This window comes from Brachionichthys hirsutus, chromosome 19 (assembly GCF_040956055.1).
Source record: "Brachionichthys hirsutus isolate HB-005 chromosome 19, CSIRO-AGI_Bhir_v1, whole genome shotgun sequence".
NCBI lineage: Eukaryota > Metazoa > Chordata > Actinopteri > Lophiiformes > Brachionichthyidae > Brachionichthys > Brachionichthys hirsutus.
In genome coordinates, this window is record NC_090915.1 from 3,018,891 (window position 1) to 3,045,824 (window position 26,934).

The 26,934-nt window shown below is 48.5% G+C and overlaps 3 protein-coding genes across 3 annotated transcripts in view; 2 read left to right on the forward strand and 1 right to left on the reverse strand.

The window, feature by feature from the left end:
* Nucleotides 1-77: 77 nt before the first annotated feature.
* On the reverse strand, nt 78-2,713 carry ankra2 (ankyrin repeat, family A (RFXANK-like), 2). The gene is made up of 8 exons (XM_068752864.1): nt 2,092-2,713; nt 1,859-2,017; nt 1,702-1,767; nt 1,396-1,493; nt 1,167-1,292; nt 1,018-1,084; nt 842-922; nt 78-741 (listed from the first exon to the last, which is right to left on the reverse strand). The coding sequence occupies exons 1-8, from the start codon at nt 2,381-2,383 to the stop codon at nt 686-688; spliced, it is 945 nt and encodes a 314-aa protein (XP_068608965.1). The 5' UTR covers nt 2,384-2,713; the 3' UTR covers nt 78-685.
* Nucleotides 2,714-3,035: 322 nt separating this feature from the next.
* Nucleotides 3,036-5,481, forward strand: LOC137908708 (THAP domain-containing protein 3-like). The gene is made up of 4 exons (XM_068753129.1): nt 3,036-3,291; nt 3,595-3,793; nt 3,917-4,021; nt 4,748-5,481. The coding sequence occupies exons 1-4, from the start codon at nt 3,131-3,133 to the stop codon at nt 5,072-5,074; spliced, it is 792 nt and encodes a 263-aa protein (XP_068609230.1). The 5' UTR covers nt 3,036-3,130; the 3' UTR covers nt 5,075-5,481.
* A 3,108-nt stretch (nt 5,482-8,589) lies between these two features.
* The window catches only part of arhgef28a (Rho guanine nucleotide exchange factor (GEF) 28a), a 24,305-nt gene continuing 5,960 nt past the window's right edge, over nt 8,590-26,934 (forward strand). Inside the window, exons 1-26 of the mRNA XM_068752650.1 lie at nt 8,590-8,622; nt 13,186-13,333; nt 13,408-13,779; nt 15,655-15,844; nt 15,992-16,181; nt 16,572-16,641; nt 17,531-17,571; nt 17,697-17,769; nt 20,461-20,561; nt 20,654-20,865; nt 20,941-21,124; nt 21,202-21,313; nt 21,970-22,056; nt 22,656-22,698; nt 23,432-23,533; nt 23,906-24,029; nt 24,618-24,753; nt 25,006-25,061; nt 25,133-25,193; nt 25,277-25,406; nt 25,479-25,588; nt 25,718-25,858; nt 26,018-26,268; nt 26,357-26,482; nt 26,569-26,686; nt 26,812-26,864. Coding sequence (XP_068608751.1) covers nt 8,590-8,622; nt 13,186-13,333; nt 13,408-13,779; nt 15,655-15,844; nt 15,992-16,181; nt 16,572-16,641; nt 17,531-17,571; nt 17,697-17,769; nt 20,461-20,561; nt 20,654-20,865; nt 20,941-21,124; nt 21,202-21,313; nt 21,970-22,056; nt 22,656-22,698; nt 23,432-23,533; nt 23,906-24,029; nt 24,618-24,753; nt 25,006-25,061; nt 25,133-25,193; nt 25,277-25,406; nt 25,479-25,588; nt 25,718-25,858; nt 26,018-26,268; nt 26,357-26,482; nt 26,569-26,686; nt 26,812-26,864 — 3,264 coding nt within the window. The remainder of the gene's footprint in view (nt 8,623-13,185; nt 13,334-13,407; nt 13,780-15,654; nt 15,845-15,991; nt 16,182-16,571; nt 16,642-17,530; nt 17,572-17,696; nt 17,770-20,460; nt 20,562-20,653; nt 20,866-20,940; nt 21,125-21,201; nt 21,314-21,969; nt 22,057-22,655; nt 22,699-23,431; nt 23,534-23,905; nt 24,030-24,617; nt 24,754-25,005; nt 25,062-25,132; nt 25,194-25,276; nt 25,407-25,478; nt 25,589-25,717; nt 25,859-26,017; nt 26,269-26,356; nt 26,483-26,568; nt 26,687-26,811; nt 26,865-26,934) is intronic.

Here is a 26,934-nt window from a genome sequence, read left to right on the forward strand (position 1 = left end):
GACTTTTTGAAAATATATCGCATCTTCATATACCGGTAGGTGTGTATTCTCTGCATAAAACACAGATGAAAGCGGTTTAAATGAATTGTTTAATCAAATAACTTTTCTTTTACTACAAATGTGTTAACCTTCTTTTTTTTTTTTTTTACCACAACCTTGTGGGACATTTAAATGAGGTCAGAGGTCACAGCACATCAACATCACAACACACAAAACAGACTTCAAAGAACGGTATCACAAAATGTTCAAATAAATAACACGGCAACAACAACACAACACAATCCGGGCCGGGTTTTCAGAACAGCATCACAAACATGCTGATGAAAAACGTGATGTTTTACAGAAAATGTGTAATTAGCAGGGTTTATTACAACGTTTATAAAACATGGATGGAGCGATGAAATGTAACGATTAAAGGAACAAACGCCCACGCTAGCCGCTAACGCTCCACACATGTAGCAGCAGGATGCATGCTGGGCCGTAGTGAAAGCCACTCGGGTCAGGTCTGCTACTTCAACGTGATTGAAAGAGTTCAAAAAGGGGTTAATGGTAAAATAAATTCACACCGCCAACGCCAAGAAACGGCCGTCGTCGTCGAGCCGTCTCCGGATGAAGAAGTGTCCCGTCATCAGCGAGTCTGCGTCCGGAATGCACGCCAGCGCTCCTCTTCCTCGGCCGCCGCAGCTCATTCGCGGATCCCCATCAGGAGCTTCAGCAGGTGCGCCTCCATCACCTGTTGAACTGTTTTCAGCAGAACAGTCGGGTTCACTGCGTAGCAAATCTGAACCGAGAATCAACATAAAAGGCTTCCATTTGCCGCCTGTATTTGGAGCAGGCGTACCATTCCGGTGACCCATCGCCACGGCCATGTCCATCGCGTTGAATCCAGCATCCGACTCGATGGTGGGGTCGGCACCGCTCTCTGGGAAGCAGGCAAACGCACCCGAAGCATTACACGAGACGGCCGATATCCTGCACAGGAAGTGTTTTTTTTTTTTGTTCTTCTCCTCCTCTCACCCAACAAGATTTCCACACAGCGAACGTGGTTCCCGTGGACGGCGTACAGCAGGGGCGCCCCTCCGTTCTGAAACCCACAGAACCTCCACATGGACTCGCGGGACACAAGAATCTTCTCTTATTGTAGCTGCGTCTAAAAGGCTCCTCACCCAGTCGTACTCGTTGACGTCGACGCCGCAGTCGATGAGCATCTTCATGATGTCGGTGTATCCCTTGCTGCAGGCCAAGGACAACGCGCTCTCCCTGCCTTTGGCCAGCAGGTTGGGGTCGGCGCCCTACGACGAAGAACGATAAAGAGCAGCCAAGTAAAGTAAAAGATCATCGCTCTCAAGTAACTGACGTTTTGAAACACACATCCCAGTTTTGTTTTCTCCGCACGTTTTGGAGCAGAAACTCGACGACGGCGATCTGTCCGTGTGCGGCCGCCCACATCAACGGGGTGAAGCCCTCCTCATCCTGGAGGTTGATCACGGTCTCTGGTAAAAATAAGACGACAGACAAAAAGCGCGACGTCCGTGAATGTTCTCAGCACCGTCCGTCGACTGTGCTAAACACATCTAGTGAAATCTGATGCATTGATCGGATGTGACAGCGATCAAACATGTAATCCATTGTTTTCTGACATTATTATTATTATAGAGCAAATTATTCATTATGAAGTTATTTATTACACCTGATTCCTACCTTGTTCAATCCTGCTGGCCAGAAACACCATTTCACCCTGAGCTGCGAGCTGATGAATGGACAAAGCTTAAAAAAAAAAAAAAGATAAAAAAGATGAACTGATTATTATTAAAACTTCAGGATTTATACCCATTTTAATAAAAGGAGGGGAACTTACAATGCACCAGAAGAGGCGTGGAGGAAACCTCGTTGCCGCGGTGCTTGTTGGTGAGCGTGGTGGACTGCTTGATGGGGGAGAAGTGCTTGGTGGTGGACGGCGTGTACACGTGACGCACCTGTATACCTGGGGAAGGTGAGGTCTGGATGTTGCACTCGGCTGAAACAGACAGGAAACGCGTCACTCAGAATCACAACCTCCACGACGCGTTGAACTTCAAACGCGGTTCTTACCTTTGAATAAAACGGAAGCCACCTCCAGGTCAGAGTTCACCTGGTCCTGGATGTTCTTGCTGTCCTCCTCGTTGAGCGACTTGACAAATCTGGAGCAAACATTCATGTCAAAGCGGTTGGGCAGGATGAACTTGATGCCCATGGCCACGTTTTGGGTGCCCGGGTCGTCTGCTATGGACTGCTCGGTCTTGATGGCACCCAAATCCGGCATTACACAGATTCCCTCCATGTCATCAGAAACCAGATTACACTCGGCCATTCCATCCGAGGCTAGCATGGTGACGGTATCCATCCTCTGCTCGCTGAACGCTGAACGCTGAACGGGTACGGAGACGCAATAAAAAGCCAGATTGTTTTTGTGTTGTAAACACAATTTGCTTCACATTACGTGTAACGTTAAGATTCTTTGGCGGACGATGCTAACCTGACAACTGTATGCTAGCTGTCAATTACCATTGTAGCTGCTGCCTTTTTTTATGTACCACTAGCAACACACCCTAAAAATACGTTTGACCAAACGACGAGAAGCTATTAATGAATAAATAAATTTCCTACTCGAAAAGACATCATTCTCCTTAAAATAATAATAATTTTGAGTTATTTATTCCTCATCTGTCGGTGTTTTGACAGATGTACGCATGCGCACTCGGTCGCTTCCGCGGCAAGGTGCAACCATTATTTACGTCCCTCTTTGCCCTTCCGGTATCCGGTAATGCTTCGCATTACGTGTAACGTTAAGATCCTTTGGCGGACGATGCTAACTGGCCTACTCGAAAAGACATTATTCCATTTGAAAGAAAGAATTTTGGGTTATTTGCTCCTCATCTGTCGGTGTTTTGACAGATGTACGCATGCGCACTCGGTAGTGCAACCTTTATTTACGTCCCCTCTTTACCCTTCCGGTATCCCACAAAACGTCGCGAGACCGCTCTGGGAAAGCAGGAAGTTACGAGCTGTATCTGAAAACCACAAATATCTTCATAATATTAAGGTATCTGTGGTTTAAATATGCAGTGAACTCCCGTGGGAAGTGACACAAATGACAAAAACGACTTCTAACATGGGGCAGACGAAGCAAAGTAAGGAGCCGAACGGCAAAAGAAAACGAACTTTAAAGAACACCGGACTGCAATGCTTCGCCTATAACTGCTACAATTACAGGAATAAAGTTTCCAAAAAGCACGGCATCAGTTTCCACAAGTAAGTAATGTTCATATTATGTCATTTGTTATCATTAGTGAGGGCTGCTTATAATGGCTCCTATGCATGTACCACCCCAGTGTGACAGCGTCTGAGCTATGGCTAGTAACTACTAGTTCAATAGCAGCAAGAAGCTAATTAATGTTTAATCATTTACATTTATACAGTCTCATGTCATGCCGCATGTGACGTAATCTATGTAAACACAGTTTAATGACGTCGCATGTACAAATCTCTCGTAATAAACAGATCACGGTGTCTTGATCCCAAGCTTTTGGAGGCAATCGAAGTTGTTGCTTTCAGGTTCCCAGACAAGACGGGCCACGGAGATCTGTACCGGAAGTGGGTGAAGGCGTGTGCCAGGAGAGATGGCGAGCCCACAAGCAACGCGCGCCTGTGCAGCGTGCACTTCCGTCCATCAGACATCAACTGCACCATGAGGCGGTCTCATCTCAGAGATGGCGCGGTGCCATCCGTCTTTAGTTTCCCAGGACGTCCGAAGGTAAGCCCCAAAACAATTCTGTCATGGTCGACAGGTATTTACACCGGCACGACTGGAACTAAAGTGATTTAGGATCCTGTAAAGTGCTGCTTGATTACAGATGTGTTTGCGTGTTTCACACAGTCAGCCAAAAGACAAACGCGTTCCAGTACGAAGGACGGAACCGCTGCAGCCGGACCAGTAGAAGACGTGGAACCAGAACACACGGACGCAGAACACGTGCTACAGGTATGTAGCTACGTGTCGCGTAGCAACCAACCACATGAAGATAATAGCTTCATTTACAGAGCTCTACTAGTAATACTCTCCTCCACTTCACCCTGTCATAATAAATACGAAGGACTGATGGAGAAGCTTTATAACTGACCGTCAACAAATATAAAAAACTGGAGAGAAAAGAGCCAAAGCAATGTGCCAAGGCTTAGCCCCCCTACTTAATTACAGTAGGGGGGCTGCCCAACTTTAAAAATGTGTCTTATGTTATTTATCTGAAAGGCAATCTTGATAACGACCGATGTTATAATAGAGTTCTTTGTGTGTAAGAACCCGTAAATCGATATCTTAACGCTAGACGCCTCATGACGGCAGCTGCCATATTGATTCGGTACGTTCCCAGATTTAAACTAGTTTTGGACGGAACCATTAAAACAATGGAACAGGGATAACATTAAAGTATGTTATCAGGTCAATGTATATGACATCCTCTATAAGCACCTCATTTCTACTGGCCCTTTCCTATATTTTTTTAGTTTCCTGCTATTAAATCTATTTTGGTGCCCAAAGAGAAGAATTTCAAAATGTAATCATGTTTGATTTGACCAGAAATGTTTGGTCCGGCCTTCCATTTCTCATCAAATCACTGATTATATTCTGAGCTAGTTAAATTGAGCACCAATATGAAAGTTTGGGTTTGTTATTTTGGTTTTAGTTCCGGTTTCTTTTCACTTTGATAAGGTCAAAAACCTACGTGCGACAGCCGAGTCCAGACGAGCGGCTGCCGATACGGCTCCCGTGGAAAATGCGTCACGTGATCAATCGGCGCGGCGTACCTACCATCAACCTGTGGAGCATTTCTATGCCCTTCCATCCTCACCCGACAGCCTGAAGAGGAAACTCGTCGAGGCTCAAGTTAGGGTGGAAGATCTTGACCGCAGATTACGGAATGCCACGGATCGGGAGAGACGTTCCAGGGAATGTCTCAAGTCTGTCTTTGAAGAGCTGCAGCGGAAGAAGCTGCTGAATGAAGAGCTCGAGCAGAGGCTACAGAATTATTTGGCTTAATAGTTACTACAATTTCACATTTTTCATTTATCTTTGCTTACTTTAAAAGAAAAATGTCCTTAGAAAAATATGCTAAAAGGCCTGAAAATATCATCAAGATCCGTCTGTGACTTTTTGAGTTATGTTGCTAACAGACAGACAGATGTAATTAAAGCTGACGTATGGGGCGTGTTATCTAGAAAGCCTCCACTATGTGGCAGTATTGCGCGTTAGTGCCCTTTTTTTTACTCATTGGCATACTTATGCCTCTAGGTGGCGCCACAGTTTCAAAGATAATGAGTCACCCCCCCCCCCCCAGAGGACCTTTATTTGGTTCCAGAATGATTTATTCTTAATTTCATCTATATAAGGCATCTAATATTAAAATGGCAGAATGCTTGTGTATTTCAGTAAAATGGGGGGGGGGGGGGGGTAGACAGAAGTTAAGTTAGACAACACAGCCTGAAGGGAACTCTCCGTTAACTCAAACTGCTGATTGTGTTAAAATTAAAATTGTTTGCAATTTTCTGCAAAATTGTTGCAGGAAATCTTCCTGCCACTTCTGTCAAACATCTGCTTGTTCTTATGATCCATCTGAAGGCCCCCCCAAGATTTCCGTCCGGGCAAAGGAGCATTGAAAAAAACCCGTACCGTCTCGACCTTAGCATCCGCTGTGCATCCTGAGTTTAGATGCCTTATAGATGAAGTGAAATCCATAAACACTGACATGGGGCGGAACGATCACTCTCCTCGCTGTCTTTATTAGCCTAATTAAAGGCCACAGTTCAGTTCTGGTGTCCATAATCATAAAATAAATCACACGTTTTATAGATCATGGTTATAGTATAGCTCATTTGCAATGCTTAAAACTGTGATGACAATGCATTTACGATGACGCAGCCCGTAATAAACTGGAGAGAGGCCTCGTAAAGTTGGAGAACACACCTAACAAATTATTTTAATTTCCTTCCACTCGCCTCAGCGGAACGTTCTGCGGTGTCACCGACGACTTCCTCGCATCTGTTTCCTTAACCTGGAATCCTACTTTATGCAATTTCAAATCTCCTGTTTATCATTAGTAATTTATCATTTTGGCAGCACGGTGGCGCAGTGGGTTGCGCTGTTGACTCGCAGCAAAGAAGGCCACAGGTTTGAATCCCAATCGCGGCCTTTCTGCGAGAATGTTCTCCCCGTGTCTGCGTGGGTTCTGTCCGGGTTCTCCGGCTTCCTCCCACCACCGAAAAACACGCAACTTATTATTGATGACTCCAAATTGCCCGTAGGTGTGTGTGCGCGACTGACTGTCTGTCTGTGTGTGTGTGTGTGGTCCTGCGATGAAGTGGCGGCTTGTCCAGGGTGTGCCCCGCCTCTCGCCCATAGCCTGCTGGGATAGGCTCCGGCGTTACCCACAACCCGATTATGTATTGATGGATATTTATATAAGAATAGCTAAAAAAAAAACAAATCTCCAAATAAATACTTTAAATTCCCAGAAGTTGAGGCTGTTTGGTTTTCTTCTTTCTTTTCACGCCTTTTGATTTTTAGGGGCAAAATATCTCGCAGTGTTGAGGTCGTAGAATCAACATCTGTGCGTAGATGAAACTCAAATTTTTATATATCCGTCTTTGGCCTGAGATCCACGTCGGCAGGAAATGTCATCAAAATCTGTCAGCAACTTTTTGAGATATCTCGCAAACAAACAAACAAACAAACAAACAAACAGCTCATAAATGAGCGTTGCCGTTCCTTTAGATTCGGTTTAGTGGACCGTGCAGAGAATCCATTCTCAAACGTTTCGGGACAAAGGGATCGTTCCTGCCTCCCTCCAGCGGCTCCCGTCCCCGGTGAGAGAGGGGGGGGGGGGCTGGACCGGAGACGCCCGCGGAGGAGAGGGACACGACTCCGGCGACACCTGCGAACAGAACGACCTCTGTCGGAGCCGAGACCCGGATGAAACCGGGTCGAAACATGGAACCGGAGCGCTGAAAGACCCGCCGCTTATTAAAAGCAAGCACCGGAGAAACTTTTCCATCCGGTTAAAGTCGCGCGTTCGCGACCAGGTCTGCTCCAGCCCCCGCCGAGAACCGGGAGGAAACGACGGAAGGGAAGGTAACACCGGGAGGATTCATCTGCAGAACCGGCATGAAAGCCGCGGGGAACGCGTGGCGATATTATCGCGATAATTACCGCGTTACCGATTTAAAGCCGATCGATCGCTGGTGCGTTCACTGGTAAAACGTGGCGACGTGGAAAGTCGTTCAGACTTTGTTCTGCTGCATTCAAAGACCGTCCTTCGACTGCAGGAGTTCCCCCCCCCCCCCCCGCCTCGGAAAAAAAGCATCGCAGGGAGTTTAATCTGATAGAATTCAACATTTGAGGGCCTCTAATGTCTGTTTCGGTGCTTTTAGAAACTCGTCTCCACGTCTCTGCGCGGCTGGTTACCGGTTTATCCGGTGGGTTTACCGCTTCTACATTCTGTGCGTTACAAAAGGTGGGTGTTTTGTTTCACGCACACGCACACGCACACGCACTGTGTGTTTATCTAAAATCCATCACGGTGTGTTAATTAACTAGACTGATTGAGAGTTCAACACCTTATTCTAATCGCGTGATGTCATCAGGAGGGACAAGTCCCAACTGCGCCCCGCGTTTTGGAGAGGCGCGCCGCCGCCGACCCCCCCCCCCCCCCAAATGAAACTAAATAACATTTAACGCAGAAACGGAAGGGACACCGTCCCGCAAGCCTGCCATGTGAGCGGAATTCGATTATTCCATCACGCATCACCTGAAAACATGTCGAGGAGCGCCCGGCTGGAAAGACTTGCGTCAGGCGTCATGATGACTTTCCCAAATGTATTTTTTTTTTTTTTTTTTTACAACATGCGTTCCCGTGAGACGCGTGATCTCCTTTCTCACGCTCTGTTCTGTGTGTGTGTGTGTGTGTGTGTGTGTGTGTGTGCGCGCGCGCGCACGCATTAGATCCCCCCCCCCAGGATGCTTTCAGGTCCTCTTTTTGATCCGTGATCTCATCAGGGGTTTCCTCCAGGTCATGTAAACGAGATCAAACCAGAGTATTGATCTCGGGGCTCGACCTGCCCGATCTGGAACAATGTCTGCTCCACATGTCTCTCGTTTCTCCTGGCCTGTGGCAGCAGCCCCTTCGGACTCTTCCTCAGCACGCAAACGTGATAGTGATATTATTGTTTAGGACCCAGAGAACACAAGTCGGTGTCAGTATGAACCCGATCAGATCCGGGTCCAGATCAGATTCAGAGCCGCCGGTCATTATCCTTTGTGTTTTTATTTCTTTTTTATGCCGGGACTCGCCGAGCTCCTGTTGTTGTTGTTGTTGTTGTGACCTCATCCACACAGGTGGGCGTCTCCCGTCACCTTAAGGGCGTGAGCAGAGCCCCCCCCCCCCTATCGTGATCTCAGGCTGTCGTGTTAACGGTTTCCAGCACGCAGACGTTCTAATCAGTGTCGTGATGCGCTAACACGACTGTTTCCCCCCCAGGATTCTGGTTGATGGGGAGAAAATGGAGGTGAACCGAAGAGAAGTGCCTCTATATGTGAGTACCTGTGTGTGTTTCTCAGGTGTGTGACGGTTGTCGTCTGGGGGGGGGGGGGGGGGCTGTTTGGACATTTTGGCGTGCGGTTGGGTGAATAGATGAACTTCGAACCCTCCAGTCTTTCCCTCCAGTTATCCATTCGCCTGTCTTTCTGTTTGGTGGTTGACTCTCAAGCGAAACCCGATCCAAGAGGGGTTCTGTTCCCCCCCGGGGGGGGGCGAGCCTCACGCAGCCCGCTTGGCGAATGACGAGCTCTCGCGTGAACGCCGTTTCCACGGCGAACGTTGGACGTCGGATCGTGAGAAAGGCGTTTGCTGCTCGGGGGACGCAAAGCTAGTTTGGCTAACGTGAGAAGTTGTTCTCCTCTGCTTTCATTTCTTCCATCTGTCTTCCCTTCCCCCCCTCCCCCCAACAGTCCTCCCTGGGTGGGCCCGGCGCCGAAGCGTTGCCAGATTTCTGCTAAGCAGAATGTCTGCTTGTTTTTGCTGTGTCACCAGTTTCAGATCGGGGGGGGGGGGGGGGGGGGCAAGGCCTCCAGGATCTGCCTGAAACCCAGGCATGTGAATCATTACGGGGGCCGCCATTTACACGAACACCTCTCCATGAAGAGGAAGTGGCGTCTCCGCCCTCTGAGGTCACGGCTCAACAGGAGCGAACCCTCGCCGCTGAATGAGATCCAGATTTCAATGGCGGGCTTTGTGCGTGCCACGGCAAGCCGCTGTCACATAAAGGCTGTTATTGTAACGCCCTTATTAACGGGCGCACCTTCACACGCACAACGTAGCGCCGGGCCCATGGCAGGTACTGTTCTGCCGGATCAGTGGATAAACCGTTGCATTGAAGCGCAGGGGGGGGGGGTTGCTGTGTTTTGGGAGGTTTTATGGAGCGCCGGCGCGGGACTTTGTGTCAAAGTGGTTCTGTTCATCAAGGTGTTAAAGAAATTGGCATCAGTCCTGTGAGAACTCTGCGTGCTCAGGTAAGAAGAAACTAGAATGGAACTCGGGAGAGAACAAACGTCTACCCAACAAGTCTGCCCCGTTTATCCAGAGCTACGCTAAAAGTTTGTGGGTTGTATTCTGGCCCAAAACCCGTCCTCCCATCCGACGCCATGAAATCTGTTCATTAGACCGAGCAACAAGCTAACCGACCAACCAAAAGAACAAGCGAACAAATGAGCAAGATGAGCGAGCAGCTAATAACCGACCAACAAACCAGGCTACTTGTATAAAAGGATATTTCAACAACTCTAAGATTCATTCATTATTCCTGACTTTTCCTCGGTACCAAAGCAAGACTGATTCTGAAAATAAGGTTAAATGCAGCGTCTAACAGGATAGCTATCCCCAACCGGAGTTGGATGAGCTTCATCCTTGTTGCGTTGCTTATTTGCCCGTGTCGTCCGATGGCGACCGTTATCGCGGTGCTTTCAGAGCCGAGGTTCCTCAGTGTTGTGGTCTCGGGTTTTTATTTCCTCCTGGAGCGCCGCGGTGATTGTGTTTGCCGTGCTTTTCACACGCCAAAACCGACACAAAACGTCACCCCCCACACCCCCCGCCATCCCGCTTATTGACTTATGATAAGCCGGTCTGTCATAAAAGGAGGGGGAGAATAAAAAGTCTTTTCCTCGAACAAATTCTCTTATGCTGGACTGAAATATAAATGTTGTCAATGATTAGAGAATAATTAAAATGGCTGCTGACGAGATACCGCTCGTCTAATCTGATTGGGTAACGATATGTTGTTAGCGTGTGAGAAACGGCCTGTGGTGCAGCACGAGCTGTCAACTTCAAGCCTCCTGTTAGACTCCAGTCAACTATTACAAGATTGTTAACTTTGAAACATTCTTGGGGATTTAACGTATGAGCCGCTTTGGATGTTTATGAAATTGATGGAGAATGTGGAAAGCAGAGCGATCCAAGCTTGTGCCTTTCCTAAACCCTCCGTTTGTTTTTTTTGATCAAAGCCAAACCAGTCATTTCTAGCGATTCATCGCGGCCGCTCTCCTTTTTTCGTTTCTTTGCACGAGGATTTCAGCTCCCCCCCCTCTTCCTCCGGTGTTGTTTTCATATTTAAAATAGAAGAAGATACCGCCGGCTGACGTCGGCCTGTCATCGGAGCTGTTTTCTGTTGTCGGCGCGGCAGCGATCCCCTGACGTCACCTACGCGTTGCACCCGGGAGATCATAGCACAGAGCTGCAAAGCCGACGGCTGCCGGTCTCCTGGAGACCCACGAGGCGGGTTTTCCTCTCTGAATGGACAACAATACGGGGAGATTATAGCATCACGTAACAGGCGTATCCTAGGATTTGGTTTTCTAATGAAGACAAATATTTAAGAGTCACGCTATTATTCCATCTGAATGCAATCTGCACATTGTGGTCGCCTCGATGCTCGAGCCGCTTAATTAACATCTTATGTTTGACCTTAAACCTGTCCATATGGGCGGCACGAGAATAAGCCGTGGGATGTTGAATATTTCATCATCGCTGGATCAGGTTGTGTCGTGGTAAAGCTCTGGGTAAAAGGCCGTAGATCACATCCATGTGAGGTGTAATTGCCAGCCCCCCCCCAGGAGGCGCAGAAGCTACAGTTCGGATCAGGAAAACTTCTGAATCCTACTTGCGTGAACCAGGATTATCCATCCTATAAGAGCAGCTGCAGCAGCCGCCTCGGAAGAGTCGGTGTGAAATCAAAAAGATATTAAAATGTTCTCTTCCATGACCCTCAAGGACATTTGAGTCTGCTATTATAAAGAATAGAACCCCTAAAAACTCCCAAGGTCCTGACGTGAGGCATCAATAAACGCAATAAATGCAATAAAACGATGAGGTATTTGATCTCTTTTTCAAAAACTTGGCCGTGAAAAGTCACAACGGCTATATTGATTCCCCCCGAGTCAGCAAAGCTCCACGTAGCAGCAGGCAGACGTCTTATCTTTTCTTTTCTTTTTTTGCTAAGTGGAAAAGCAAGCAGCGATAACATTAACAGTGTGAGCGGCGCTGCAAGCGAGGCACTTAGCGCTAACAACAAGCTGAGAAACCGCAGCCTGACTCAGACCTCCATTATCAGTCCCTGCCAGCACATTGCTACCTTTGGACCATCATGGACTGGACTTAAGCAGCAGCTCTTGAAAGCTCCAAGGGTCAAGGGGCAAAGCAAATAAAGGGGAGCCTGATATCAAGTTGCAGCCTCAGTCAGATGTTAGACTTTATGCTCGGGCTGTTATTGACTAGTAAAGCCAGACGCAAGATGTTCTCTCCTTAGGAGCTTTTGCACGTCAAGATGTATTTATAAAGTCCGAGATCCCTGCCCCCCCCCCTCAAGCGTTTAGTCTAGATCAGAAGAACCTGGTTTTTTTTTGTAATCTTGTTTTTGTGACCATAGATAAAAACTGATAAAACATCAGGTTTTGGTCAGAAATTGTTTGGTAAAAATTATTTCCGAGAAAAAAACTTGCCTACTTCCTGAAAATGTCACATGTATCAGGTTGCGTATTGGTCATATTCTCTCATCCAGGACATCCTGTGACAAGGCAGGGATATTCCACCGTGCATAATGCAAGTGCAGAAGTGGGAAGTGTGACGACTGCAGAGCGGCGCCGGCTGCTGTTTGGCACTTTCTGTATATTTTTATTTGGAAGCCATTTAATAACGGAGGGATTCAATTTGTGGCATTTCTGTTAAATTCACCACAGATCCGTGCTGGATCCACCCTTCCATCGGGATCAGGATCATCCTGATTTATAGCCCCAGCTCAAATTGCGTTTGCTCTGGTTCTTTGTGTAGGACGTTCTTTCTACGATCATAAAGACATTTCATGCTCTTATTTTTGAGGTTTAATCCTGTTCAGATATTTCAGATCTCAATTTAAAGGGTGTGAAATAATTGTCCGAGAAAATGGGCTGACTGATCTCTATCTATATATCTATCTATCTATCTGACCATACTCAACCCCAGATTAACTTTATGTTTATGTGTATTTATACTTTATTCTTTTGTATATAGCTGCTTCAAAAGTGTCATTAAGATTCGGTAGTGCGTTGAGAAGCCACCAAATGCAGCATCGAGGCGGCCTGTGGATGAGTTATTATTCATCTTTAAGTTTCAATATAAACTGACAGAAATACATTATGCCAGTGTGATGAATGCTTTGTGTTTATAATAAAGATAAATTAAGGATAACCCCATAAATCAAAAGATAAAACCGCAAGCCGAGCAAAAGAAAACAGAAGATAAGGATGTTGCACAAGCGTGAAGCGCCAAACATGTGATCCTCTTTAAAGTGGTAATATCAGGAAGTAGATCTTGTTCTTTCTGTATTCGCTGATATTTATGGATTATTGTGGAGAACACACATTACCTCTGTTTTGTCAGTGACTCAGAGGCGTGCTTTGGCGCAGCTGCGTTGTCTGCAGCGACGTGAACCTGACTTGAGCAAAGAAAAGTTGTGTTTCGTACCAATTCTCACAGTAAATTGGAGCGATTGCGTCGAAATGGCTCGATGGCGTTGATGGCGTGATGACTATTGTTACTTTTGCGTCACTGGATTTCCTTCTTATCTCAGGGACAGGTGGAAGCCCACATCAGCTTAGAAGCCAACGCCGCCCCTGAAGATGCAGAGTTCTACGTCGTCGTTCAAGGCTCTGGACTCACGCATGTGACGCCGGCAAGAATCGGCGAGGACGGGCTGACCCTCGTCTCCACCGTTCCGGGTATGTGGACCTCTGGCGACGCTCAGATCTGTCTTATAGCTGCCGTTATCGCCGTTTTTCTCCACGCCTCGCAGGCCACGCGTTCGCAGAAGTCGTCGCTGTCTCTGCCTACTTTTACGCAGAGGATGAAGTCAAGCCATGCGAGGGCGAAACCTCATTCGAGTACCTCAGCGACGTCGCCCAGGAGGTTGCAGAGCACCTGAGTGCAAACGGGAGCCGGCTCGGCCCCCGGAGCCACCTGGAGATCCTGGAGAGGTTTGTCACGCAGACGGCTGGCGAGGAATCCGGCACCGGCGCCTCGGGCCGCGGCTCGGAGGACGGGCCGATCGGGCCGAGTCCCGGCGATGAAGCCGACCTCAGGCCGCTGGATGAGAAGATCACGCAGGCGTTTGCCAACATGGATTACCCTCAGCAGTGGAAAAACACTGAGCGCCAGCCCAGAGAAGGTAATGAAAAAGAAAGTTTAACTCCAGCCCTGCAGGGCTCGCTCGCTCTATCGTCCCTCCCTCCCTCCCTCTCTATCTCATTATCTATCTGTCTTCAGCCCCATCAGAGTTTGGTCAGGCAATGGCAAAGATCAAATACTCAGCCACAGCTTTGTTTTGCATTTGTTGCTAACTAGCCAACGTTAGCATGCTACCATTAATTAGAACCATGCTCTTGGCTAATGCCAGCATCCAGTTGAAAGAGCAGGCCCTTCGTCTTTGGAGACGGATGATTTGCGTTCTATTTAATATGACGTAAAGCCCGAAACACAATCTTTAAGCCGGCGCTTCGTATTGTAGTCCTCCCTATAAAGAACAGACGGCAGCGCATCGGGTTGGCGCGATTGCACGGCGTTCCGGCGCGCAGTAGGTTTCAGACCCGACCCGAGTCCCGACGGCTCGGCCCGACTCTTCCATCACATGATGGTGCAGGAGCAGCCAGCCGGTCGGTCAGATGGCGGCGTGCTCCAAAGAAGGAGCAATTACTGCCATTAATCCTCCTCGGTCAGACGAGAGTTGTCTCGCGGAACTCCGCTTCGATTAAATTAGCACCAGAGCCGGGGTCCTGGCCTCGGATACCCGCATTCCTGACGTTCCAGAGAAGTCTCTCCTCGTTTCGCACGACGGTCCAGCACATGCTTATATTTCGAATGAGATGTAAAGACGTGCAATTATTGGAATCCTCATCCGGACAGCTAATTTATCGCAGGAACGAAACCAGCCTGGAATCGCCTTGTCTTCCGATTCAGTCATTGATCTTGGGGGGGGGCGGCGGCAGCGTGCCCGGGAACAAAGTTGGATGGAAATGAAAGAATAAAAGTTGAATTCTCCTGCAAATTGTTTTTGGATCAAAGATCTGAGCCGTATTTAAGAGGAAGGCCCAAACATGAAGCACCTCTGGCCATCTTTAAAACAGCGTTTCATCCCGTTCTCACCAAAAGGGGGGGGGGGGGGGCTCTCACGGAGGATTCGCTCCGACATGTGCTGCTGCTGGGATATCTATCTTTCACATCCTCTATAAGTTCCGTGCACGTGAGCCTGAAGGCAGCAGGTGTTCCAGGTGTTGCCGCAGTAACGCATCCAGCTGTTTGAGGCAATAACATATTTCAGAAACTTTACGCCTTACATAACCGAGCCCCTCATTCCTCCCTTCATGAACGCGTTTGCCCTTCGTGCATTCCGTATGTAAGCGGCGGATGATCTGCAGAGAGCTGAGAATGTGTTCTAACACGCAGTGGTCACTGTGGAGGTTGCGTTAGTAGAACTTAATCTGACCTGTGCTGGATTATACCCGAAGATGACGCCGATGTCAATCTTTGGGAGTTCACGGTGAGGATATTCAGAAAATATCATCTGAAGATGCTGTTTTCACATATTTATATTGTATGTTATATTAAAATGATTATTTCTGTCTTAGGAGGTCTGGTTTGTTTGATCATCTGCAGGATTTTGTTGATTTTTTTATTGACTTTAATTATTTACTGCTTCTGTATTTATTTACCAGATTATTATTATTTTTTGCTTTTTGCAATCTTTGGAGAAATCAAGAATAATCTGGCTCAAAGTGATTTTCCTGAATGTTTAAATGTATAGGAAAAACTTCGCTGCAGTGAGAAAAGAAATTAAAGTTGACACCAACTTTATTTTGACAGATATTTTAAAGTTATGAAGCAAAATCTTAAAGAAAAACCCTCTTTAGTGAATTTTAATTTGGATATGAATTCTGGATTATAGTTAGTTATAAGATTCAAATAGCAAACAGATGCATGTTCCTTTTTTGAATGTCTTTGTTTGACCCTGATGTCATGTCGTTCATCTCCTTCTTGATCTCTGCAGCCGCGGAGCTCCGGCCTAAAGAGACCCTCCTTCACCTGGCGGTGCGTTTGGGTTTGATCCACCTCTCCCGTTTCTTGATCCTCCAACCGAGAGGCCAGAGGGCCTTGACCTCGCCCAATCAGGAAGGAGACACGCCCCTTCAGCTGGCACAGAGGGAGGGACGACATGCGATGTTCGGGGTTCTGACAACGTAAGGCTGAATCATTTAAAGCACAAATAATAACGCAGCTCGCGCTATCACGCTAGCAGCGGCACGCTGGAACCGGCCCAGCTTTAGCTTTAGCCATGCTAATGATGCTAATGGTGTCCCGCCTGCTTCTCTCCGTCTCCTCGCCAGTCCTCCAGGCCCCGCGGTCGGACCCGTCCCAGGCGTGTGGTGCTTGTGGTCCGATAGCTCCTCCATGCTGCGGCTGTGTCCCGGGACGAACTCCCTGACCCTGACCGTGAAGCAGACCCCGAGCTGCTCCCCGCACGACGGCATCGCGATCCTCCGAGACCGGCTGGGAGACCACCGTATCCTCAAACTGGTGAGTGGCGAAGGAAACCGCCTGTACCTCCGCTCCTCATGACAGACGGCGGGGGGAATATTCCCATGCTGCTTTGTGCATGACGTGACGCCTCGCTGCCGTCCAGATGAGACCGTTTACGGAGGGTTAGTCCGGACTTGTGGAAACAATCAACCCTTAACTCAGATGCTTAGATAAGAGTTGAGTAAGTCACGGCGAACAAAGCCCCCCCTGCCGTTATTGCAGCCTGTGAATCAAGAGGGGGCGGGAGGAACTTCAGAGCGGCGTTGCTCGATGCTTTATCTGCTGTTAGCGAGATTAGCGTTGATCATTGCTGCAGGATGACTAGGAAACGTCGTGAAGCCTATTTCCCTGTTACTTGTGGTCTGATTTGTAAAGTTTCTATTCTAGATCAACGTGCTCAAAGCCGACCGCGAAGCAGAGGCAGAGATGAAGGACGGATCCCCCCCCGGGAGTGACGGTGAGGTTGTTTTATGCATCACCTTTAGAGGATGAGATGGATCACAAGATGCAGTTTCCTTTTTCAACTAGAAAGGCAGAATTGAGAGCGCAGACCTCCACCAAGCATCTCACTCGTCCTGTATTGTGATTTACAATAAAGTACTACAGTACTGCACGTGTGTACTGTACTGCATGTGTGTACTCATCATGCTTCTATGATACCTTACCTGAGAGCTGCTGTTGTCACATGGCTGTACCAGGCGTGTAATATGAGCCACACACACACACACGCACACACACACACACACACACACACAGGCTAGCATATGTCATCGAGTCTGACGTTATGAATCGATCTGTAAAATTAATTGTACAATGAATCCTTTATTTATTCCTGAAGCGGCTGCCGACCTTCATTGTTTCATGTTGGTTTCAACAACAACTCTTTACCCAGGAAGCGTAAAAGGAGCGCTCACCTGTAACATGTTCCCTCCTCCATCCCGGGTTCACAGAAATCATTAGCATGTGTTTTGTTGTCCCCCCCCCCCCCCCCCCGATGCAATCAGGCCGGCTCGGCATGCACACACGCAGTAGCTCTCACTTACCTGTGGTAACCATGGAGATGACAGATGGCGGTATTGACTACGGGAAGCAGGAAGTGTATCTCGGTATTGACCCGAACCTCGTTCTGACTTCAGCAGCCGGTTTGTCTTCTGGAACTGACGTCGTCTCGGCGGGGAGCTTGTCCTCTTGCCCCCGGGACCTGCCGCTCTGCAGGACGGCAACGTCTCATTGGACACTTTTCCAATAACAGACGCTACTTTGGAGGAGGAGTAGAAGGAGGAGAGGAGGAGGAGGTTATGCCATGCATTAACTTGTGGTTAAATAAATACTTTTATTTTACACAGGCATGGAGCCTCAAATGGAAGTACACACGCTGGCGGACAACGTGAGTACACATTGATGTATATATATTTACTGTACGGCAGTGTTTGTAGTTTTTTCTTTCTGGATTCTCTGTTGTTTTTAACGTCACGCTACTTGAAGTTTTCCTTCCCCGGACTCTGCTTGAAGGTTTTTGAAGAACAGCTCGTTCTGTCTCTGGATGGCGGCGACGACGGAGACGGGACCCCGTCCTCATTATCCGGTAAGTCTTCCCGTCTCTCGAGTGTCAACGGCGATTTATCTGCAACCACCTAAAGGATTTAAGAGGAAAGCTCTGTTTGTTGAACGCCTTGACTCATCAGTCGCCGCGGCGACGTCTCCAGAGCAAAACGCTCTTTCCACTTTTAATATTTTGGACATGATATCCGAGCATCTGGCTTCAATTGCTGGATAGTAAAATCATATTCAGAGGACTTGATGCTGTGCCCTTAATGCAATTCCTCTCAAGAGGAGGAGGAGGAGGAGGAGGAAGAGGAGGGGGAGGGCTGAGCATGCCATGGATCGACTTTTGGTTAAATGTTTTTATTTTGCACGGGCATTAGCTCGGAGCGCCGTGTGGCTGAAATGATGAGTTAGTCATCCATAAACAAAACGGAACATATTTGTGGCAGCGCCGAGCAGCACAATGAGCTGGTGGAGACGTCCCGGCTGGCACAGGAAGCAGAGCCCGGCTTTTGGATCACTTCATCAGAAATCAATACGCAGAGAGCGATTCGCTCTTGCATGGGGGGTCGATTCTTCAGACCCATAGTCCGTCTCCGGGCGGCGCGGGTCGGGTTTTTCGGCTTTCTTTGCGATTCTGAGAGTAGGAATTTGTCCCGGCACTGGGACAAAGACAGGAATGGGGTCAGGCGTGTCCCACTCCAGCTACATCTGAGCCCTGTGATGCTGTCCTGACACCCCCGCCCCCCCCCCCCCCCCCGACCGTCATCCCCTCCCCCCCTCGGACGGTGGGGCTCTGTGCACAGATTTGAAGGGGGGACATTTTAGGTGCGCCTCATATCTTAACCTTGAATTGTCTTTGGCCACACGGGGGGGGGGGGCTAACGCAAACACGCGCTGGCTCCTAGAAACTGAGGAAGATGCTCACGTTGCAGCTGTTGCCACGGTTACTAATTTCCTCCAGCATGGAGGTCATATTTTTGCCAGCTTTTGTCTGTCTGTCTGTCTGTCTGTCTGACTTTTAGCGACATAACTCAAACAGTTATAGACGGGCCTCGTGAAGGCTTGAAGAGCCTGTTGTAAAGAGGGAGCCGAAGTTTGTCAGCAAAATAGAAAGAGAAAGAGAAATTGGCGTGTTGACGATAGCATCTTTGTGACGACGCGGGCCGCAGATCCTCCTGCATCAAACTCACCGATGAGTTGAATTTGATGAATGATGAAATCCAATGCAGCCCCTCGGTTTGACAGTGCGGCGCATTCCTCCACGAAGTCCTAGCGATCCTTCACACGCCTGTCTCAACCAAGCCCCGCCCCTCCACGAGGTTTCTGGATATTTGAATTTTGAAAGCTCCCCATCCAACACCGCTAAAGAATCTGGCCCTTATCCAGATGCACACCGACATTTAACGGGGTCTTTCCTGGCCCCCGTGCTTCATCCTTCCACTCGGGTCTCGTGTAAATCCAACGAGTAGCGTTTACATAATCCTGCTGAGGAGCAAACAAACAAAGCAAAAATAAATAAATACAAATACAAGGGAGAACATAGCCTCCTTGGTGGCGGCACCAATATGAATATGACGAATGCATATCAGAAGCCAGGCTCGCGTGTTCGCAGCCCATACTAATGGTTCTCTGTGTGAGCGCGGCCCAGAGGAAATGCCTCAGTGATGCCCAGGATTTCCTTTACATTAGTGCAAGCATGCCTGCGCCAGACATCAAAGCCTGGACTGAGGAGAGGGAGCCTCGAAAATGGCTTCTCCTGAACAGAGGAGGTTTTCAAGATCAGTCCGAAATACCATCCTCCACCTAACTGTACACGTACTGGACACGTACTGGACATGTACTGGACATATACTGTACACATACTGGACACGTACTGGACACGTACTGGACATATACTGTACATGTGTGCAGGTACTTTGCTGTTCTTTAAGCCGTCCCAATTAATTCTATTATTGTTACTCAAGGGGTATTTTAAGTGACTTAAAACCAAAGGCAGCTGATTGGAACATAACTGGTTGGTTTGGACTGATGATTGGCCGTCGTCACCAGGGTTACAAAAAACAGTTTTCTAAGAGTGCGTACATAAAAAAATTATTTTAGGAAAGAGATCAAGAATAAACACTCGATCGATAAACCCTTTTCCCATAACAGAAATGATGCTGATGTTAATGTGGTGCTTTCTTTGAAAACAAACCTTTAAAGGTCAAACGGGATGTAAGTCTCTCATTTTCCTTTCGTTGTTCCAGGCCTTGACATTTCAGCAACGACGGATCAATGAATTATAGCACCATGAATCCCCAATTACTCGGATGAAGGAGCTGCAGAAGGCTTTGGCAGAGCACAAATACATTTCATATAACTGTCCGCTAAGATAACATTTATTCTCTATTCTCCGGCCCGCCTGCTGATTTAAACGGTCCTGATCGAGAGGCGTTGTTGTTGTTGTCGTCTGGGGTCAGATAGAGAAAGGGGTCGTCTGGTTAAGATATCTGGCGATCTCCGGCCAATGTGGGGATGAAAAATAGTCAAGGAAAGTGGCCTCTCGCCGTGTTCTGAGGAAGTAAATCATTCAGCGGGCTGAGAACAAATTCCTGGTAGGCGTTGCGTGGATGACTGTAGAGCAGTCGATCTCGACTGGAGAAAGGGAGAGGAGGCCGAGAGAGGCCCGTTTGAATGATTATAAACCGCTTTAGGGCTAAACTGAGGTTGCGTTCTGTGTTTATCCTAGTAAACGGGCCTCCGGTCCGGCCCAGCGGCGTCCGGAGCACCGGAGATCCTCCGCTCGCCATGATCGACGCCAGCGATCGGATCGCCGCAGAGGAATTCCAGGTCATCCATCAAACTGTCTTTAAAGCCACAATCGCCGTTCAGCGTCTTCTGCTTCGAGGCTTTCTGAACATATTCCTTTCTTCGCCGTTAAGCTGGAAGATGTGGATGCGAAGTGCAGCATTGTCGGGGTGACCCGGGACAGCACGGGGACGGACAGCGGGTTATGGGACGCAGTGGACTCGGACGATCTCCTGCCGGACATCGACACCCCTCCACCCTATCCGGAAGATTCCTACCCTCCACCTGCGCCCCTCTCCCTCGCCAGGCTGACAGAAACTCCTCTCATGGACTCGAGCGACCTCAGGTATTAAAGTCTTTGCCTTTGTCCACGCCGAAGTTGACTTGTTTCTGTTTTTAACCGCTCGTCTCCGGGCTCCAGTCCCAGCCTGGTGGCTCTGGAGGTGGACAGCGACGAGGACAGCGCAGAGACAAAGTCCCCGCTTTCCCCGCTCTTGTCGGATGTCGAAAAGAACGAAGAGAAAAGGGAAAGCACTCTTCCCTCTCCTGACCTCACCTGTGCACGCAGCCAATCAGCCGCTTCGCCGCGCGAACCAATCGGAAAGGTAAAGCAGCCTTCCGGTCTTCCTGTATCATCGTCATCATTGGAAGCATGATGGTTTTCCTTTGAATTATTATCTAGGAATCAGCCGATCAGGGCGTTCGACTGCGTTCGTATTCCTACTCGTCATCCAAAGGCAGTTTGCGACCTGCTCGGTTCGCCCGGGAAAACCACGCCCTGGACATCAGCCCTGGTCAGTAACGCGCTTTTACACTGCATCGGATTCCTTTCTTTTTTTAATTTAGTCAGATAATTAACAGTTTCCGTGCACTAACCTCACTCTTTGTGTCACTAATAGGGTCGTTTCACAAGATCTGTTGGTGCAAAAGCTTTTTACTGTTTAACGTTCTTTTCCGCACTAATATAAAATGCAGTCGGTTCCCAAAATATGGAAGGCACTTATTCTGTTTGCTGCCGAGAGATCGAATACCACTCACCTGTAAGCTGAGATGGTATGGTATGGTTAGCTTAGCTTAGTTTAGCATGAAGGTTGGAAACAGAGACAAACAGCTAGCCGTTCACCCACCAACTCCTCTAAGGTCTAATTATTAACACTTCCAATTTCACTTGTTTGCGTCATGTTTTTTTGTATTTATTTTCTTGTTTGTTTATGTTTTCATGGTCAAACAGTCAAACAGTAGGGCAGCAAAGAAAGAAAGAGTGGTATCGATCACCTCAAAGCAAATACAAATATTATTCAAAATGTCAAATTACTCCATTCATTGACCATCTCAGCTTTTTCTGTCCAATTACTCCCAGTGGGCCCGGACCCCCCCCCCCGTAGGAAGCAGCGCTAGTTAGCGTGGCGTTGACTGCACGTGGTGATAGTTTGGTTCTGTCGCCCTGTAGATGCCGTGCTCCACAGTGTCGCCCACAGCCGATCTCTCCTTCAGACCCTCTCTTTGTCTAAATCTCTGTCTCTGCTACACCCTGGTAGTAAGTACTGGACACATGCAGCTGTCAAGACCTAGCATGGCTAGCACGCCGCCGCCAGCGCTTGTGTTTGTGGGTCTGTATGTGGGGAGTCAAGGTTATTATTGTAGAATGATTCAACTGAAACGTTTGAGTCTTAAAAAAGTATTTTAAAGCATCTCTAATGTATTTCTCTAATGATGAGGTTTGTGTAACTTATTCATAAAACACACAAAATAAATCCTCCCCGTCCAACACAGAATAAAAATTTAACACCAACTACTGCTTTTCTCAAAATCTAATTTAATGTACATTCATGGAGCTGTAATAACCTTGGCGTGTCAGCGAGTGGCGCTCTTTTGTAGTCGGATGGCGGTGAGGGTTTTGACATGAAAACATACATGAGGTTTCTCTGAGGGGTCGCGGTTTTGTGTCTGTGCTGCGGCTTTACGTGTCTGTCCTGCCTGTATCTGCCCAGATGTTTCGATATTAGCTGAGAACAAACTCCCAACTTTATAGTATTAACCCTGCTGATTGATTGATTGACCTCGTAGGGCGTCGTCTGTATGATTGGTTGATGAATAATTAGTTTTGCAACTTCTCCTCATTTGTTATGTCCACAGAGCAAAGAGTCTCCAGTATACCGGAGCAGGCACATGAAAAAAGGTATTTATGCTGGACTTTTTTTAATTCCTACTCAAATTTCATCGTATCCCAAAAGCCTTTTTTTCACTTCCTCTGACCGAATATGAATTTACTCATCCCATTGTGTTGTTGCCCTTGCTCAGCTGGGATCTTAATTAATATCACAATATGTTTTGCAAGATACGGAACCTCTAGCGCCGGGAGCGGTGTATATCTGCGACGGGGTTGCCGGGGCGACGGCGAGGAGTTTGCTGCCGTCTCTTTGGTCCTTTTCAAGCAGAGCTGATCATTTTCATGTGTTTCTATTTACGATCCTCCTGCACCCTGAACCGGTTCCAGCCCTATTTTTAAAATGCACATTCCTCTTTTTTCCCCATCTAAGACTTAACTTGTCATCTTTACCCTTTCCATGTCACGATGTAACTTAAAATAAAGTGTTTTAAATTGTGATTTAGGATTTGAAAGGTTGAATCTAGTATTATTTAGTCACCCAAGGCTTCCTGTGGCCTGTTATTCCGCTGCGTGAGAGGGATTGATCTTTAGGATCTTTATACGGATCTGATCCAGAACCATTAGAACTAAAAAAAAAAGGAAAAAAAGGATCTGCTTCGCATATGGGCAAAAAAACAAATCTTAACTCAGGTCACTTTTGCAGCTCAATAGCTCCCCCAAGTGGAAGACGGAAGACATAATTAGGGTTCAGAGGTCATAAAAGTCCTCCTTGGCCGCTGAACGTGTTCGCTGTTCTTCACAGGGGCATCGGGCTCGCTAAGCGATCCCACTCTGCAGACGATGAGGGCAACATGGAGCTGACGGAGTCCCTCCAACATCTCACCCTGTCTGAGTTCCTCAAAGAGTATGTAGGCCGTGGAAAACCTGATCGACGAGCATCCTCAAGAGTCAGAAAGACTAACCCTCGCCGGAACGCTTGGCACGCCGACGAGACATGACCCGGTCTCCAGCGGTCGTCGTTGCCGCACGCATGATCCCTCTAACATTCCCACTCGTTCTAATTTGCTTCCACAGCGCAGAGCTTGAACGAGCCTCAAGTGAACTAATGACAACCCGCATGCGAGACTAAAACCTCCATACCCTTCTGACACAAACCAGTCCTACTTGCTTTTCGTCCTCACTTTGAATCTGCGAGAAGGAAACCAGGACGCCGCTAACATGACTCTTTAACATGAAGCGAGGCGGGTAAAGGAATTGCCTTGTGATGTTTCTACAGGATCGAAGAGGAGGCGTTGGACAAGTACCACATCCCGACGAAGGTGGAGTCAGAAAAGTACAGCGTGATTCGCACCTTCAGTTTCCTGAAGAGCAGGATGTCCAGCACACGCAATAAGACCAAGGTAAACCCAAATTGGTTCACGGCGTTGAATACGACGACCGTTTATCCCGAGATATGAACTAGAAAGGCTCTCAATCCTCATCCGCAGTCCAGTTATTCCCCTAATTTGGTCAAACTGTGAAAAAACTGGATCCAGTCCTCCCTGCTAACAGACGGACAAACCGATCCCAAACACGGCAGCCGGTGGAGGTAAATAAAGACCAAGGTCGGCGTGACAGACCAAACATGGCGTCCTGCGCCGTTCCTTTTAATGATTAATTCCCTGTGTTGCAGTCACAGCAGAGGTTGGAAGTTCTCCCTGACCTGCGTCTGTTATTTATGCCGCCCTCCATTTCCTCGTCAGCAGCCTCGCTCTCTATTTCTCTCTTTTTATGGTTTACAAAGCGGCAGAGATTCCTCCCAGGCGCTCGTATTTACTCACACGTGGTGGGAGAGTTTGCGCCGAAGCCCGACAGATATTCCCGTTGGTTTACAGAACTATGAGTTCAAAGCCTGCTTCAGGAAAGCGTTCCCAGCTCCGGGTTTGGACTCTGTCCGTGTGACCTCTGTGTTGATGTCCATGTCTCTGGTCTGGTTTTCGAAGGGGAAGGGGAAGGAGAAGGACAGAGAGGCCAAAGACAAGCAGCCGAATGGACATCGGTTCAACACGGGCTCCTGTTTGGGTCCCACCGTCTGTGTGGTGTGCGATAAACCGGCGTCTGGAAAGGAACTGCTGCACTGCTCCAGTGAGTAACGGCCGGTTCTCAGTGAGCTCAACAACTATTTTTTAAATTGTATTATTTTGGTAGTTTTGATTTAAATAAATATTTACTATTAATTTTGATATTGGCATTTTTATTTAATTTGAATAATTTGTGTGAATCTAATGATTACTTTTAGGCCTGCTTTTCCTATAATGGATCGTTAATGGTTGCATGATGATGTCATGTGCAGCATTCTAACAGTCAGGGACGGCTACACGCTCCTTGTTTTCCCAGGTTGCACTGCGATCGTCCATAAAGGCTGTAAGGAATCCGTCCCTCCGTGTTTGAAGGTGAGTTCTTTAACACGCGCTGGCCTCATCTACAACCGTGCGTTTTCATTCGTTGTGTTTGCACTGCGTAGAAACTTCAGGATAAGTACGCCGTTACCACGGTGAAGAACAGGACGGCATCCCTGCCCCAGAGTGAGTTCGCGGCACGATGGTGAAACGGCGTCACGCCGCGCCGGTGACGGATTATCGCTCATTGCCTTTGCTTTTCCCCACAGACTTCACGGTGAGAGAGAATACGCCTCCGTGTGCCATTCCCGTCTCTACCTCGCTTCCTCTCGTGGCCCCCAAGGATCGGAAAGACAACGGCGCCCAGTCCTGCCCCCTCCCTGGGAGCTGCAGCGACAGGTCGGACACGTCCCAGACAGATATCGGTTCATCAACCGGGGTGACTTAAGTCGAACCACGTTCGTTTAACAGGGGGCTGAGTGAGAGTTCAGAAACCGAGTCTGACGTTTCCAAGTCGACGGTCCGCTCCGAGGAACTCCCGCCGACGCCGGCGTCCTCCACCGACTCCTCCATCGGAGACGGTATGATTGATTTTCATCCTTTTACGCATAAATAAATGATTTACAGACGTCTGCGTCCAAATGACGGTTTTCACTAAATATTACGGCGTGCGATGGAGACAGATCTGATTTGTGCTCCTGTCTGCGCAGACTGTGTTGATGCGTGTATCCACGGCGACGTGTCGGCGGACGCCACGGATTACGAAGCCGAGTCGTGGAGTCTGACGGTGGAGCACAAGTTCTGCAAGAAGCAGGACAAACGAGCCGTGAAGCGGCAGGACGTCATCTACGGTGGGAAAACCCCGCCGGTTTAAAAACCCGCCGGTTTAAAACCCCGCCGGTTTAAAACCCCGCCGGTTTAAAACCTTTTATTGACACCATAAAGCTTCGATGAACAGACGAGGTCTCAGGATTTGGTTAGAACCCTCATTCTTGCGCGCGTTGATGCAGAGCTGATGCAGACGGAGTTCCACCACCTGCAGACGCTGCACATCATGGCAGAGATTTTCCGCCGCGGGATGAAGGAGGAGGTGCAGCTGGACATGGGAGCGGTGGAGCGGGTCTTCCCCTGTCTGGACCAGCTGCTTCTTTTCCACCACGCCTTCTACGCGGCCATGAAGGAGCGGCGGTACGGCTCCTCCTGGCCGCTGGGACACAGGAACTACCTCATCCGGCGGATAGGAGACGTCCTGCTGCAGCAGGTCGGCCGCCGCCCTCTTATCGAGGTAGAACAGGTGGCAAAAAGGCGATGGCGTGAATCGGTGTGTTTTTTTTTTTCCCCCCTCGCAGTTTTCAGATGAAAACAGAGCGAAAATGAAGCAGGTTTACGGCGATTTCTGCAGCCGTCACAACGAGGCGGTCAGCTTTTTCAAAGAGCTCCAGCAGCACAACAAGAGATTCCAGAGCTTCATCAAGGTGCTTCATCTGAGCTTTCGCTCCGCAGGTGAAGCCCGTCTGCTCAGGGAGACGGAGATTCACTTCTGCTGTTTTGCTTCCTCCAGCAACAAGGCAATAACTCCCTGGTGAGGCGGAGGGAGATCCCAGAGTGCATCTTGCTGGTGACCCAGAGGATCACCAAGTACCCGGTGCTGCTGGAGAGGATCTTACAATACACGCAAGGTCAGATGTCTGCTGCCCCCTGCTGGTCGCAAGGCCGCAGGGGTCAAGAACAAAGCGTCCTCTGTGGTGCAGGAGTATTTCAAACATACTGAAACGAGATTTCTGAACCCCCCCCCCCCCCGCAGAGGAAACGGAGGAGCACGGCGACCTCTCCAAGGCGCTGGCTCAGATCCGAGAGGTGATCGCGGCCGTCGACCTGAGCGTCAGCGAATACGAGCGGCGCCAGAAGCTGCAGGAGGTTTGGAACC